Source organism: Mustela erminea, chromosome 5 (assembly GCF_009829155.1).
Source record: "Mustela erminea isolate mMusErm1 chromosome 5, mMusErm1.Pri, whole genome shotgun sequence".
NCBI classification, from domain to species: domain Eukaryota; kingdom Metazoa; phylum Chordata; class Mammalia; order Carnivora; family Mustelidae; genus Mustela; species Mustela erminea.
In genome coordinates this window covers 27,869,610-27,885,731 of record NC_045618.1, presented here as the reverse complement: position 1 = coordinate 27,885,731, position 16,122 = coordinate 27,869,610, and the positions used below count along the sequence as shown (strand labels likewise).

Here is a 16,122-nt window from a genome sequence, read left to right as displayed (position 1 = left end):
CAGGCTCCTTGCTAAGCAGAGAGCCCGATGCGGGACTTGATCCCAGGACCCTGAGATCATGACCTGAGCCGAAGGCAGCGGCTTAACCCACTGAGCCACCCAGGCGCCCTGATTACCATAGTATTATAGTTTGAAATTAGGGGGTGTGATACCTCTAGCTTTGTTCTTTTTTCTCAAGATAGCTTTGGCTGTTTGGTCTTTTATGGTTCCATATAAATATTAGGATCATTCTATTTCTGTAAAAATGCCACTGAAATTTTGATAGGGATTTTGAATCTGTAGATTGCTTTGAGTAGTGTGGACATTTTGACAATATTAATTCTTCCAGTCCATGAGCATGGATTATCTTTCCATGTCACCATCTTTAATTTTTTTCATCATTGTCTTATACTTTTTACGGGTCTTTGACCTTCATTGTTCAATTTATTCCTAGGTATTTTGTTCTTCTTGTTGTAGTTATAAATGGGATTGTTTTCTGTGATAGTTCATTATTAGTTTATAGAAATGACTAGGATTTGTGTGTATTGATAATTGTATTCTGCTTTTATAAAATTAATTTTTTAAAAAGTCAAAGCCAATTAATTAGAATAAAATGTATTATTAGTTTCAGAGGTAGAATTTAGTGATACATCAGTTGCATATAATTTAACACCCAGTGCTCATTACATTAAGTGCCCTCCTTAATGTATATCCTGCTACTTTACTGAGTTTATTAACTCTAACAGTTTTTCTTTCTTTTCTTTCTTTTTTTTTGTGGTCTTTAGGATTTTCTATGTATCATATCATTTGCAAATAATGACAGTTTTATTTTTTTCTTTCCAGTTTGGATACCTTTGTTTTTTTTGCTTGTCTAAATGTTCTGGTTAGGATTTCTAATACTGTGTTGAATAAAAGTGGTCAGAGTGAGCATCCTTGTCTTGTTCCTAATTTTCGAAGGAAAGCTTCCAGCTTTTCAGTGTTAAGTCAGTGTTAGCTGTGAGCTTGTCATATATGGCCTTTATTATCTTGGAAGTGCATTCTGTCTATACCTGCTTTGTTGAGAACTTTTATCTTAAATGGATGTTGAATTTTGTCAGATGCTTTTTCTGCATTTATTGAAATTATCATATGATTTTTATTTTATTTTATATTATATTATGATTTTAATTTTAATTTTATTTTATATTATGATTTTATTTTTTCTTTTTATTTTATATTATGATTTTATTTTTCATTTTGTTAATGTATATTATATTGATTGGTTTGTGGGTATTGAACTATCCTTGTGTCCCTGGGACTAAATCCCAGTTGATCATGAAGTAGCACCCTTTTAATGTATTGACAAAATCAGTTTGCTAATTTCTGAGGATTTTGGTGTATATGTTAGTTAGGGAAATTGGCCTGTAACTGTTTTTTTTTTTCCTCTTCTGGTGTCATTATCTTGCTTTGAGATCAGTAATTCTGGTCTCATAAAATGAATTAGGAAGTGTTCTCTCCTCCTCAGTTTTTTGGTAGAGTTTGAGAAGGGTTGGTATTAATTCTCCTTTGAATGTTTAGCAGAATTCAACAGTGAAGCCATCTGTTTCTGAATTTTTTTTTTTATGGTTTTATTTATTTATTTGACAGAGCGCAAGGGGGGAGTGACAGGCCGAAGGAGAGGGACTGAGTAAGGAATCTGATGTGGTGCTTGATCCTAGGACCCTGGGATCATGACCTGAGCTGAAGAGAGATGCTTAACCGACTGAATCACCCAGGCGGGGAGGTTTTTATTACTGATTAAATCTCCTTTTCATATTTTCTGTTTCTTTCTCATTCAGTTTTAGAAAGTTGTATGTTTCTAGGAATTTGTCCATTTCTTCTGGGTTGTATAGTTTGTTGGTGTATAATTGTTCATAGTAGTTTCTTACAATTTTTGTACTTCTGTAGTATCAGTTGTAACAGCTCTTCTTTCATTTCTTTTTTTAAAATTTTATTTATTTATTTATTTTTAAAATTTTTTATTTTTTATAAACATATAATATATTTTTATCCCCAGGGGTACAGATCTGTGAATCGCCAGGTTTACACACTTCACAGCACTCACCATAGCACATAGCTTCCCCAAGGTCCATAACCCCACCCCCCTTCTCTGAAATCCCCTCCCCCCAGCAACCCTCAGTTTGCTTTGTGAGATTAAGAGTCACTTATGGTTTGTCTCCCTCCCAATCCAATCTTGTTTCTTTATTCTTCTCCTACCGACTTAACCCTCCATGTTGCATCACCACTTCCTCATATCAGGGAGATCATATGATAGTTGTCTTTCTCCACTTGACTTATTTCGCTAAGCATGATACCCTCTAGTTCCATCCACGTCATCGCAAATGGCAAGATTTCATTTCTTTTGATGGCTGCATAGTATTCCCTTGTGTATATATACCACATCTTCTTTATCCATTCATCTGTTGATGGACATCTAGGTTCTTTCCATAGTTTGGCTGTTGTGGACATTGCTGCCATAAACATTCGGGTGCACGTGTCCCTTCAGAGCACCACGTTTGTATCTTTAGGATATATACCCAGTAGTGCAATTGCTGGGTCATAGGGTAGCTCTATTTTCAGTTTTTGAGGAACCTCCACACTGTTTTCCAGAATGTTTGCACCAGCTTGCATTCCCACCAACAGTGTAGGAAGGTTCCCCTTTCTCTGCATCCTCGCTAACATCTGAAAGCTTTTCCACTAAGGTCAGGAACACAGCAGGGATGTCCATTATCACCACTGCTATTCAACATAGTACTAGAAGTCCTAGCCTCAGGACTTCTATGTGGAAAACCCAAAAGACTCCACTCCAAAAATGCTAGAACTTGTACAGGAATTCAGTAAAGTGTCAGGGTATAAAATCAATGCACAGAAATCAGTTGCATTTCTCTACACCAACAACAAGACAGAAGAAAGAGAAATTAAGGAGTCAGTCCCATTTACAATTGCACCCAACACCATAAGATACCTAGGAATAAACCTAGCTAAAGAGGCAAAGAATCTATACTCAGTAAACTATAAAGTACTCATGAAAGACATTGAGGAAGACACAAAGAAATGGAAAAATGTTCCATGCTCCTGGATTGGAAGAATAAATACTGTAAAAATGTCTGTGCTACCTAAAGCAATTTACACATTTAATGCAATTCCTATCAAAGTACCATCCATCTTTTTCAAAGAAATGGAACAAATAATTCTAACATTTATATGGAACCAGAAAAGACGTCAAATAGCCAAAGGAATATTGAAAAAGAAAGCCAAAGTTGGTGGCATCACAATTCTGGACTTCAAACTCTATTACAAAGCTGTCATCATCAAGACAGCATGGTACTGGCACAAAAACAGACACATAGATCAATGGAACAGATTAGAGAGCCCAGAAATAGACCCTCAACTCTATGGTCAACTAATCTTCAACAAAGCAGGAAAGAATGTCCAATGGAAAAAAGACAGCTTCTTCAATAAATGGTGTTGGGAAAATTGGACAGCCACATGCAGAAAAATGAAATTGGACCATTTCCTTACACCACACATGAAAATAGACTCAAAATGGATGAAGGACCTCAATGTGAGAAAGGAATCCATCAAAATCCTTGAAGAGAACACAGACAGCAATCTCTTCTACCTCAGCCGCAGCATCATCTTCCTAGGAACATTGCCAAAGGCAAGGGAAGCAAGGGCAAAAATGAACTATCAGGATTTCAGCAAGATCAAAAGCTTTTAGAGAAAGACAACTATCATATGATCTCCCTGATATGAGGAAGTGGTGATGCAACATGGGGGCTTAAGTGGGTAGAAGAAGAATCAATGAAACAAAATGGAATTGGGAGGGAGACAAACCATAAGTGACTCTTAATCTCACAAAACAAACTGAGGGTTGCTGGGGGGAGGGAGGTTGGGAGAAGGGGGGTGGGGTTATGGACATTGGGGAGGGTATGTGCTTTGGTGAGTGCTGTGAAGTGTGTAAACCTGGTGATTCACAGACCTGTACCCCTGGGGATAAAAATATATGTTTATAAAAAATAAAAAATTAAAAAAAAAAGACTAGAAAGGAAGCTAGAGAAAAAAAAAAATCAAAAGCTTTTGCACAGCAAAAGAAACAGTTAACAAAACCAAAAGACAACTGACAGAATGGGAGAAGATATTTGCAAACGACATGTCAGATAAAGGGCTAGTGTCCAAAATCTATAAAGAACTTAGCAAACTCAACACCAAAGAACAAATAATCCAGTCAAGAAATAGGCAGAAGACATGAACAGACATTTCTGCAAAAAAGACATCCAGATGGCCAACAGACACATGAAAAAGTGCTGCTCCATATCACTCGGCATCAGGGAAATACAAATCAAAACCACAATGAGATATCACCTCACACCAGTCAGAATGGCTAAAATTAACAAGTCTTCTTTCATTTCTTATTTTATTTGAGTTCTCTCTTTTTTTTCTTGGTAACTTTAGCTACCTGTTTGTCAATTTCATTTTTCTTATCAAAGAACCGGTTCTTGATTTCATTGATATTTTCTATTGTCTTTTTATTACCTATTTCATTATTCTTGTTTTTTTTTTTTCCTTCTACTAACTTTATCCTTCATTTGTTCTTTTTGTAGTTCCTTGAGGTGTGAAGTTAGATTATTTGATATGTATCTTGTTTCTTTTTTTTTTTTTTTTAAAGATTTTATTTATTTATTTGTCAGAGAGAGAGAGAGCGAGTGAGAGCGAGCACAGGCAGACAGAGTGGAAGGCAGAGGCAGAGGGAGAAGCAGGCTCCCCGCGGAGCAAGGAGCCCGATGTGGGACTCGATCCCAGGACGCCGTGATCATGACCCGAGCCGAAGGCAGCTGCTCAACCAGCTGAGCCACCCAGGCGTCCCTGTATCTTGTTTCTTGATGTGGGCATTTATCTCTGTGACCTTCCCTTTTAGAACTGCTTTTGCTGTATCCTGTAAGTTTTGGTAGGCTGTATTTCTGTATTTTTCTTTTCATTTGTCTCAAGGTATTTTCTGTTTCCTCTTGATTTCTTGATTGACCCATTGGTTGCCAAGTACCATGTTGTTTAATCTTCACATATTTGTGAATTTTACAGTTTTCTTATAATTGATTTCTAGTTTGGTTGGAACAGTTGCTTGATGTGATTTTGGTATCCTTAAATTTATTAAGGCTTTTCTTATGCTCTAATATGTGATCTGTCCTAGAGAATTTCCATGTTGTCATGACAAGAAAGTATATTCTTTTTTTTTTTTTCTGTATACATCTGTTAATTCCATCTAGTCTGATATATAGTTTAAGGTGATATTTCCTTATTAATTTTATGGCTGGATCATCTGTTCATTGGTGAAAGTAGAATATTAAAGTCCCCTGCTATTACTGTACTGATATATTTTTTCTCCCTTATGTTTGTTGAGGTGTGCTTTTATATATTAATTTTTTCTACATTGGGTGCCTTAATATTTATAACTGTTATATCTTCTGTTGGGTGGACTATTTTTTTTTTATTACTTTTTATCATTATGTAATGCTTTTCTTTTTCTTTGGCTTTTTATACAGTCTTTATTTTAAGTCTGTGTTGTCTGATAAAAGCGTAAGTATGCCCACTTAGCTTTGGTTGTCCTTTGTATGGAATATCTTTTTTCATCCCTTCACTTTCAGTCTGTGTCCTTATGTCTGTAGGTGAATCTCTTGTAGACAGCTTATTCAGCCATTCCGTGTCTTTTAATTGGAGAATTCTCTGTATTTACATGTACACTGATTATTGATAGGTATGTGCTTATTGCCGTTTTGTTAATTGTTTTCTGGCTGATTTATAGTTCCTTTGTTCCTTTTTTCTCCTCTTGCTTTCCTCCTTGGTGGTTTGATGGCTTCCTTTATTGTTATGCTTAGATATCCTTATCATTATATTTTATGTATGTGCTATAGGTTTTTGTTTTATGGTTAGCATGCCGTTATATATTTATAACGGTCTATTTTAAGTTGATAACAGCATAAGTTTGAAAGTATTCTAAAGCTCTGAATTTTTACCCTCACCCTCATGCTTTATGCTTTGATGTTATAATTTACATCTTTTTATCCTGTGTATCTTTTAGTCATTGTAGTTGTAGTTATTTTTACTAATCTTGTCTTTTATCCTTTATGCGAGGTTTTATAAGTGATTAATCACTTACCTTTACTATGTATTTATCTTTCCAGTGAGATTTGTACTTTCATATGTTTTCTTGTTACTGATTAGTTCCCTTTCTTTTCCAGAAAAAGGGTTTTCATCCAGGCCTCTTGATGGACAACTAAAAAACTGGCAGTTGGTGTTTATCTTGGCCCCTTATCTTGGTCGGGGGTTAGGAGCTTTATAGATAAGGGCAGTCCTGATTGTAAACCTACTGCATTTGTATAAAACAGTGTAATTCATCTATCCCTGCCTGCTTTAAGTCCTGGTGCTCACTTCTCTCAGTAATAAATGCTGTTTGTGGAATTTTTTTTCCCCCCCAAAATAGGACACTTTCATCTGCATCAAAAACCTGTGCAGGCATGTTTTCTTTCTCCTCAATGACTTTCTGAATGGCATATGGGAACTTGTCTACTTCCTCTTGATTGGCAGAAGCTGCTTTTCCTGTTGACATTTTTTAAGCCAAATCTCTTTCTGAAATTACCAAACCAACTTACTGGCATCAAATTTTCCAGCTTTTGAATTTCATCTTCTTTTGCTTTAGGTTGTCATCATATAATGACTTTGCTTTTTCTCAAATATCATTAGAGTCTCTACAGGTATTCCTTTCTTACAGCAATTCTGCACCCACATAAAAGCTGCATTTTTGGGGTGCCTGGGTGGCTCGGTGGGTTAGGCCTCTGCCTTTGGCTCAGGTCATGATTTCAGGGTCCTGGGGTTGAGCCCCACATCCGGCACTCAGCTCAGCAGGGAGTCTCCTTCCTCCTCTCTCTCTGCTTGCCTCTCTGCCTACTTGTGATCTCTGTCTCTGTGTCAAATAAATAAATAAAATCTTTAAAAAAAAAGCTGCAATTTTAGTACTGCATGAAAAGGTATTTCGTAGAAAGTACAATGTTTTTGTGTCTGCTGGTGTGACTACTTTGTCAGCTTCATGAATTTCCTCTTCTTTTTTTTTTTAAAGATTTTATTTATTTATTTGACAGAGAGAAATCACAAGTAGTCGGAGAGGCAGGCAGAGAGAGAGAGAGGGAAGCAGGCTCCCTGCTGAGCAGAGAGCCCGATGCGGGACTCGATCCCAGGACGCTGAGATCATGACCTGAGCCGAAGGCAGCGGCTTAACCCACTGAGCCACCCAGGCGCCCCTCCTCTTCTTTTTTTAAAAAAAATATTTTATTTATTTATTTGACAGAGAGAGACCCAGTGAGAGAGGGAACACAAGTAGGGGGAGTGGCAGAAGGAGAAGCGGTCTTCCTGCTGAGCAGGGAGGCTGATGTGGGTCTTGATATGGGCCACCCAAGTGCCTCTTAACATTGGTTCTTATACCAGATTCATTTATCTTGATACGGCAGGCAACCACAGCTGCAGACCTCCATCTATAGTACTTATCAAACAATTCAACCTTTTCTTGTAATGTTGTGACTTTTCTCTGCTTCTTGGGTGCACATCCGGCATCATTAGTGGCACTACGTATGGATCCCATGGTGTTATTCAAGGTTTACAGTATTGCACTAAACAAAGTGAAAGATACATCAGAACTACTAGAGATCACTTTTTACTGTAATACACAATTTACTGGGACAGCTGCTCATGTGGAGATGATTAGCATTTAGTGTTGTTTTAAACGGATACTTGGAACACTTGACTCACTGCAATAGCAACAGGAGTGGTTATGAAATTATTAGAGTAGTACATTACATTAGGTATGTACTGTGGTTAATTTTATGCTGTTACGATTTAATACTGCATCTTTAGGTTTGTTTACACTTCTCTTAACCTTGTAGGGGTTTTGTAAGTATTTTTGTGTGTAAGCTGATAACTTTTAACTTTATAATAGATTTGTGTATATTTTATGGTAGTAAATGATAGAATAGTAGTTACACATATATTTGCATTTATGGCATACCTTTTAAGTTTTTTTTGATATTTCTAGGCTTTGTGATTTGTTTGTGAGTTTTTAAAAATTGTTGCAAATCTTCAAAAAATTTTCCAATGTATTTATTGAAAAAAAGTGTGTATAAGTGGATCTGTGTAGCTTAAGACTGTGTTGTTTAAGCATCAATTGTAATTATTTTATCTTCCTCCAAAATATTCCTGTAAATTTATTACCTTTCATGAATCATATATGCTAGACAATTTTATTGAAACATTTTTATTTTGAGTTTGGTTACATAACATGAATATAATGGATAGAGTTTTTTTGTGTGTGTAGGAAATGTGCTGCCGAGAAGCATTGGCTTTATAATTTTGTATTAAAAGCTTTATTACAGTGCTTCAGAGAGACAGCATACCATGGTGACTAAGAGTGGTCTGTCTCATGTGCCATAATCCTCTGTGTCACCTTGAGCAAATTCTCTGTGCCTCAGTTTCCTGCTCCTTAAAATCATGTAGAGTATTAAGTAATTAAGAATTACTTAATTCTCATAGGTAAGTTGTAAGGTGCTTAAGGTGTAAGGTGTGTAAGGTGCTTAAAACTGTTGGCACATATTAAGTACTCAGGTGTTATATATTATTGCTATTATCCATTTTATCAGCATTGTAGCAAACTATAGGCAAGATATTGAGAGGTTGGGTATTTTCTTCTCTTATTTTCTAGATGTGAATGAATTGAAGGAATGTCTTTCTGTGTTGGTTAAAGAGCAGCAAGCTCTGGCCATCCAGTCAGCCACTACTACTCTTTCAGCCCTGAGACTCAAGCAGAGGCTGGTCATCTTGGAACGATATTTCATTGCCTTGAATAGAACTGTTTTCCAGGAGAATGTTAAAGTTAAGTGGAAAAGTAGCAGCATTTCTTTGCCTCCTGTGGACAAAAAAAGGTAATAATATAATGAAGAAGGAATCTTGATACCAGCTAAATATAAAATGTAGGCTGTTTTGTTTAAGAAAGTTTAAGTACAGCTTGCACTATAGTTCCGTTTTTCATCTTAAGATATTTTGTTCTTGTATTTTTTTTTTGTATGTTTCGTATAATATGGAGAATGGGTTTGCTAATTTGCTCAGATTAACAGACTATGCTTCATAATTTGTGCCCCTATTTTAAAATCCTTTCCTGTTAGTAACTGGAAGCCAGCAAGAGTGTAGATATGCATGTCTAGATTTTTGCAAATGGGGTCTGAATATTATATATACATTTTTTTATTTTACTACTGGATAGGGAATATTTACGTAGTTTAGATGCTTATTTTTTTCTTCCTAATGTGATATTCTTTTATTATAAGAGATTCTTTCAGGCAAATCTTTTTTAATATATTGGTATACATCAGCACATTTTCTGAGACATTAACTGAATGGTTAAGGCTTGTATGAAGTTTTATTTTTTCAAAATGTAGCTGTCTACCAGTTTTGTTTGCTAAATTTAACATGTTTCACTTTTTTAAAAATCTAGTTGAAATCACTTACATGTGCTGTATTTGATAGTAGTTTTAAGGTAAATTAAACCAAGCGACAGAGGATTCCTACCTTTGTGGTGTTAGTGAGCAGCACAGTCTTTTCTTCCCTTCTTGACTGGGAAGTGAGTGATCCTTTGATGATCATGGAGATCATTGATCAGAGAGGGGTTCTGCATATGCGGGTGGTAGATTCTGAGACTGTCTAAGCACTCCTGTGTGTTTGTTGAATGAGACTGAATTCTCTAAGATGCAGAAGTGGCTGAAACCCCAACTGATTTTTCTCTGTGTTTTTTCCTTTGTGGTTACATAAGTATTGATGGATTAATTGTAATCTGCCTTTCACTAAATCAGCCAAATTCCTAATTTATTTTTATTTTATTTTATTTTATTTTTTTTAAGATTTTATTTATTTATTTGACAGAGAACACAAGTAGGCAGAGAGGCAGGCAGAGAGAGAGGAGGAAGCAGGCTCCCTGCTGAGCAGAGAGCCCGATGCGGGACTTGATCCCAGGACCCTGAGATCATGACCTGAGCCGAAGGCAGCGGCTTAACCCACTGAGCCACCCAGGCGCCCCAAATTCCTAATTTTAAAAAAAAAATGTATTTTCAGATAATTGTGGGTTCACATGGAGTTGTAAGAAATAGTGCAGATTCTTTCTACCCTTCATCTACTTTTCCCCGATGGTAGCCACTTGCAAAACTGTGGTATACTATCACAATGACAATATTGACTTTGATACAGATTACCTCTCTCACTCAGATTTCCTTAGTTGTACATGTTCTTACCTCTTTTTGTGTGTACATGCATATTTGCATGTGTTTCCATATGATTTTATCAGAGGTGTGGATTTCTGTTACCACTGAGGCAGTTAGAGTACAGGACCAGGATTCTTTTTAAATTACACTTACCTCCTTTTCCCCTCCCCTCTGCCTTATCCTCTGGCAGCCCCTAATCTATTCTTTATGTCTAGTATGTAACCTTGGCTTTTTTCAATCAGCATTATCTCCTTGGGATTTTTCCAAGTAGTTGCATGTATCATCATCGCATAGTAGAATTCTGTGTCATAGGTGATCCTCATTTTGTTTGGCCATTCGTCAACTGAAGGACAGCTCAGTTATTAACAGTTGTTGAGCATTATGAATAAAGCTGCTGAGAGTATTTGTGGACAGGTTTTTGTGTGAACCTGTTTCTTTCTCTGGAATAAATGCCCTAGAGTTCAATTCTTATGTCTTACGTTTAGGTTTGTAGGACATTGCTATACTCTTTCCAAAATAGCTGTACAGTTTTACAGTCTCATCAGTGTGTATCAGTGGTCTAGTTGTTTTACATCTTTGTCAGCATTTGGTGTTGTTGCTTCTTTGTTTTAGCTATTCTGTTAGGTGTGTAGTGATATCTTCTAAGTTTTTGTAGATTTCTTTTCCTCATTTCTCAGCTTAATTGGATAGTGATGGGTTTTACCAAGGAGCAGTGGGTTGGATAGTTGACTGCTGTGGATGGGTGTGGGACCAAGCTGTTTTAATGTTTGTTTGTTTTCCTTGAGTATCTGTAAAATAGTGACTTACTGAAGTTATAGCAGTTCTTCCACTGTACAGATTTAGGACTGTTGGGCTCTTTCTCTAGGGCCAAGGTTACAACTGCCTGAGGGGGAACCCCAGTTTCATGTTTCTTCTGAAGCAGTTTTCTCCTGGTGAGGGCTCCTCCTACCTCATCTGAATAGACTCAGCATGTTTCTTTCTGTTTCAAAGACCGCTGTATTTCTCATTCAGAAATAAAGTTTAAATTTTATTATTCCTGTCTCTCAGACACTCAGTCCCCTTATTAGAGGCAGTCACTCATTAAGGTTTTCTGTGTCTCCTCATGAGCCCCCCTCCTAAAGCTCAGGATTCATAGATATGTGCATACTAGCTGCCTTTCTGGGGTCCCCACATTCTTCACTGCTAATTTTACTTGCTGTTGTATCTTGGGACAGTGATTCCATATCATTACCCATTTTTAATAGCATTTCCCCCAATAGTGAAAGCGAGTTTTAGTAAGTTTGAAGAATATGGTCTATAGTAGAAATACTCAACAGTGTAAAGTTGAAAATAAAATTACTTGCTAGGCATGATTGAGTTTATAGTGTACACTTTTTATATTCTAGTTTTTCTTAGAATGATTTCTATGGTATGCCATTTGTATAGCTTTTTTAAACAAGCATATCTTGTTAACTTTACAATATAAGTAATAAAAAACTTAAAAAACATGAGAATGATAAGTACTAAATTCAGGAGAGGATAAGCTCAGCAGGATGGGGGTGAAAGAGAATAGGATGTATACATGGGTCTCTAATCTGGTCATCATATAGACCTAAGAGAGTCCAAAGCAAATACAGATTGCATATTTCTGGGTGCTGTCTCAGGCATTTGTCGTATTGTTCTCTGTGTGTTCTTCAACCCCCTCACTGCCTTTTCATTACTTCATGACCTTTAACCTCCCATTTATGTATTTATCAGTTAATTTTCTGTTTATCATGTGTCTTTCCCTGACTCATAATATCAGTTCCCAGAGATCATTTTGTGGACATTTCAGCAGGTCATTTAAAATTCTTTCTAAATATCTTTTTCTTAAAGAGAAAACTTCCTTTACAAAGAACATTTGATAAAAGTTTTTATATATGAAACTAAAAGTCACACATTGACATTCTGCTGTCTAAAGAAATCTATTCATCACATTTTTTTTTTTTAAAGATTTTTTATTTATTTATTTGACAGAGAGAAATCCCAAGTAGATGGAGAGGCAGGCAGAGAGAGAGAGAGGGAAGCAGGCTCCCTGCTGAGCAGAGAGCCCGATGCGGGCCTCGATCCCAGGACCCTGAGATCATGACCTGAGCCGAAGGCAACGGCTTAACCCACTGAGCCACCCAGGCGCCCTCATCACATTTTTTTATACACATCCTTACATGTTACTTATTTTATTTTAGTATTTGCACATTCCTCTGACTAACCAGTTATCACATCTCCCATGTGTGTTGCCCACAGTTCCCGGCCCACAGGCAAAGGAGTGGAAGGTCTTGCAAGAGTTGGATCCCGAGCAGCTCTCTCCTTTGCCTTTGCCTTCTTACGCAGGGCCTGGCGGTCAGGTATGTGGGCCCAGAGTGTTCAGTTCCCCACATCAGGAGACTTGGATTATCTTCTCAGTTCTGCCACCACATGCCCTTGGGCTGATCCTGTATGCTCTCTGTGCCTCATTTTTCTTGTTTGTAGAATGAGAGGCTTCAGTCTGTCTGATTTTCTAGGACTGTTATCTTAAAAAAAAAAAAAAAAGAAAGAAAGAAAGAAAAAGTATGTATGTGCATACATCCCAGCTAAACCACTACAGTGTACATCAATGCTGATTTATTTTCTAGAACAAGAAGTTAGGATTGCACATGACAGAGTCATAAAATAAAGAACTGACTTTGGGGCACTTAGTATTAAGTTCTAATCTCCTGAGTTCTTGGAGTATCTTGTTGAGAGGAAAGTGAGGGATTGAAAATGGAACAGTGGCTTCCTCACACATGATGGGGTAGGAGGCCCGTCTGAGAAAGTGGGGAGGGCTTTACTTGTCATTGTTGCCTGAGGAATTGGTGGCCTCCTCTGATGCATGTGTGTGCCCAGGGGAGGATGCGGATCTCTGCAGCGAGCTGTTGCAGGAGTCCCTGGATGCCTTGAGAGCCCTGCCTGAGGCTTCACTCTTTGATGAGAGCACCGTGTCTTCTGTGTGGCTGGAAGTGGTAGAGAGAGCAACCAGGTTCCTCAGATCTGTCGTGACAGGGTGAGTTTTTTTGTTTTTTTATCTTACTACATGAATGGTTCTAACATGCTTCAAAGTCTCGTCTCACTTTCTTCTCTTTAGAGCAGAAGGTTTGTGGTATGTGTTTCCAGGCCATCCTCAGCTCTGTGATTCTAGATCTTGGTTTTTAGGTTTTCAAAGATTTGATTTTGATATTCTGATTAGACCCAGGAGGCTGTCATATTGAATCAGGTGGAAAATGAAAGATGCTTTTGTAATGTATTTTTTTCAGATATTTTATGATTTGGAAATTAGTCATTCATAAAGTGTTTGAGCACCTGTTATGGGCCTCTCAGTGAGAATGTGGATGTTACCATTCTGAGTGAGGGGTATTGTCTTGATGGACAATGTGGGATTAAACAACTACTCAAGATCAAAATGTTTAAACCTACATCTATTCATGTTAGTGTTAAAAATTTTTTGAATGTGAATCATTTTTTGGTAAGGAAAGCCATGAACTCTGGTCTTGGGTGCTATGTATTTTTGTTAAGAGTTTTTAAATATAAAGTCAGGCGGAGGGTATGTATTGCATGGAGCACTGGCTGTGGTGCATAAACAATGAATCTTGGAACATTGAAAAAATAAAAGAAAAAAATAAAGAAAATGTATGTACTCAAGACATAATTCAGCAGTAAGGACATAATTAAAGGAAAAGTGAGTGTTTTCTCATTCCTTTGCCAGAGGTCACTGCTGTGTCCTGTCTAGTACTCAGGGACACCTCTGGTCTCTATGCCAACAGGCTGTGAGTTCAGCACCCTAGCGTGCTGATGAGGGCATTTCAACAAGGTTTAAGGCTAGGGGCCCTGAAAATAGCCTTGGAATTACAGTTGATCCTTGAACAATATGGGGCCTAGGGGTACCAGTCTCCACACAGGTAAAAATCCACATATAACATTTGACTCCCCCAAACTAAACTAATAGCATACTGTGGATCGGAAGCCTGACTGGTAACCTGAACAGTGGATTAACACATATTTTATATCTATTATTTACTGTATTCTTATTATACTACCTTTTTCTTAAAAGTTTTGGTATTTCTAGGCTACATGGTTCATCTGTGAGTTTTTTCAAATTATTGCAAATCTCTAAAAATTTTTTCAACATACGTATTGAAAAATATCTTTGTATAAACGAACCAGTACAGTTCAAACCTGTTCAAGGGTCAACTGTAATTTCAAAATTCAACCGTAATGGTGATGTTGGAAGGTCCTCCCTTCCTATCTTGGTTAACCCAAGAAGACTTGTTATTTTTTATTGGGGGAAAGTTGAAATATTCCTTTGATCAGAGATAAAAATAAGCATAGACATTTTCCTTTATTTGCCAGATAGTTTTAGAAGTTAATGTTTCTCCATTTCCATTGAGGAATGTGGATATTCTAATAGCCATACATGTCCTTGAAAGTGGAGACATATCTAAACATTTTTCTACTCATGACTTGAATATTGATAAAAATAATTTTATGCTATGGAAACTGGAATATGTTTTCTAATGTAGTCATCTTATAGTATCTGAATTAATTCTTTTAATAAGAAAATATCTTTACAAATTAATTATATGCTTTAAAATCTCTTATTAAATTCGAGTAATAAGTCTCAGAAACTTGATTTTAAATATTAAAAATATACATGCTATCTTTAAGCTCTCATGTTACTTTGTTCTTTCATTTCAGGGATGTTCATGGAACGCCTGGTACCAAAGGGCCAGGAACCATCCCCCTGCAGGACCAGCACCTGGCCCTGGCCATCCTATTAGAGCTGGCTGTGCAGAGAGGCACTCTTAGGTGAGGGGTGCCTCAGGCTGAGAGCATTTCAGGGAAATGTCTCTATTTGAACATTTGTTTCATTTTATGGGATTTCACTAAATATTTGTAATTGTATAAAGCATGTGGTGGTCTTCTATAATCAAAGAGCCATATCCCATCCCAGGACTTCCTCTTCTTTCAGACGTGGTTATGCTTAGGTTTTCTTTATTTCCTTTTTTATGTTTTTAACTTTCTAGTAGTGTTTAACTATGTATGTGTTTAACTTTTTAGTGGTGTAGGAGCTGTTCTTTTTTTTTTCTTTTAATTTTTCTCACAAGTGATTTTTATTCCATTAATTAAGGTCCTAGGATTTCCCTTTAGAAAGCTGTTTGAGGGGTGCCCGGGTGGCTTAGTCGGCTAAGCATCTGACTTAATTTTGGCTCAGTGTTGTAATTTCAAGCCCTGGGTTGGGCTCCATGCTTGGTGTGGAGCTTCCTTTAACATAGAAAAAATTCTTGTTTGAGTTTCTTAACTGATTTTATATTTCTTATCCTTCGAGTGTGGATATCTTGTGTATGGATATCTTCGAGTGTGCTAAAATCTTGACATTGATTCAGTGATTTTACTGCCAAGAATTGGTTTCATGGGATTATTTTAGTAGTATCCTTTCAAATATAAAGTATTTCTTCTATTTTAGTTAGTTAACCTGCCTTTTATTTTTGACAGACCATGGCAATAAAAGCTAATTTGTTTTTGCTAGAGAATAAAGGTATTTTCTCTTTCAGCCAAATGTTATCAGCCATCCTGTTGTTGCTTCAACTGTGGGACAGTGGGACCCAGGAAACTGACAATGAGCGGTCTGCCCAGGGCACCAGCGCTCCCCTTCTCCCTTTGCTGCAAAGATTCCAGAGCATCATCTGCAGTAAAGATGCCCCTCATACAGAGGGTGATACTCACGTAAGTATCATAACAAGATTTTGCATTTAAATAGCTGTCTTGATTCAGTTATCCTAAAAGAGTTAGACTTTTATAAATT

General features: G+C 37.0%; 1 protein-coding gene across 10 annotated transcripts in view; it reads left to right on the top strand.

The window, feature by feature from the left end:
- Nucleotides 1-16,122, top strand: part of HERC2 (HECT and RLD domain containing E3 ubiquitin protein ligase 2) — a 235,516-nt gene that overhangs the window by 46,873 nt on the left and 172,521 nt on the right. For 9 of the 10 annotated variants that reach the window (XR_004285631.1, XM_032342316.1, XM_032342318.1 and 6 more), the window contains exons 5-9: nt 8,741-8,960; nt 12,552-12,652; nt 13,170-13,326; nt 15,015-15,125; nt 15,872-16,043. Coding sequence is in view for 9 of the 10 variants with exons in the window: in XM_032342316.1 (XP_032198207.1) it covers nt 8,741-8,960; nt 12,552-12,652; nt 13,170-13,326; nt 15,015-15,125; nt 15,872-16,043 (761 nt within the window). In the remaining variant the exon portion in view is untranslated. Of the gene's footprint in view, nt 1-8,740; nt 8,961-12,549; nt 12,653-13,169; nt 13,327-15,014; nt 15,126-15,871; nt 16,044-16,122 lie in introns of those variants that run through there. The other variant, XM_032342321.1, reaches the window with a different exon arrangement.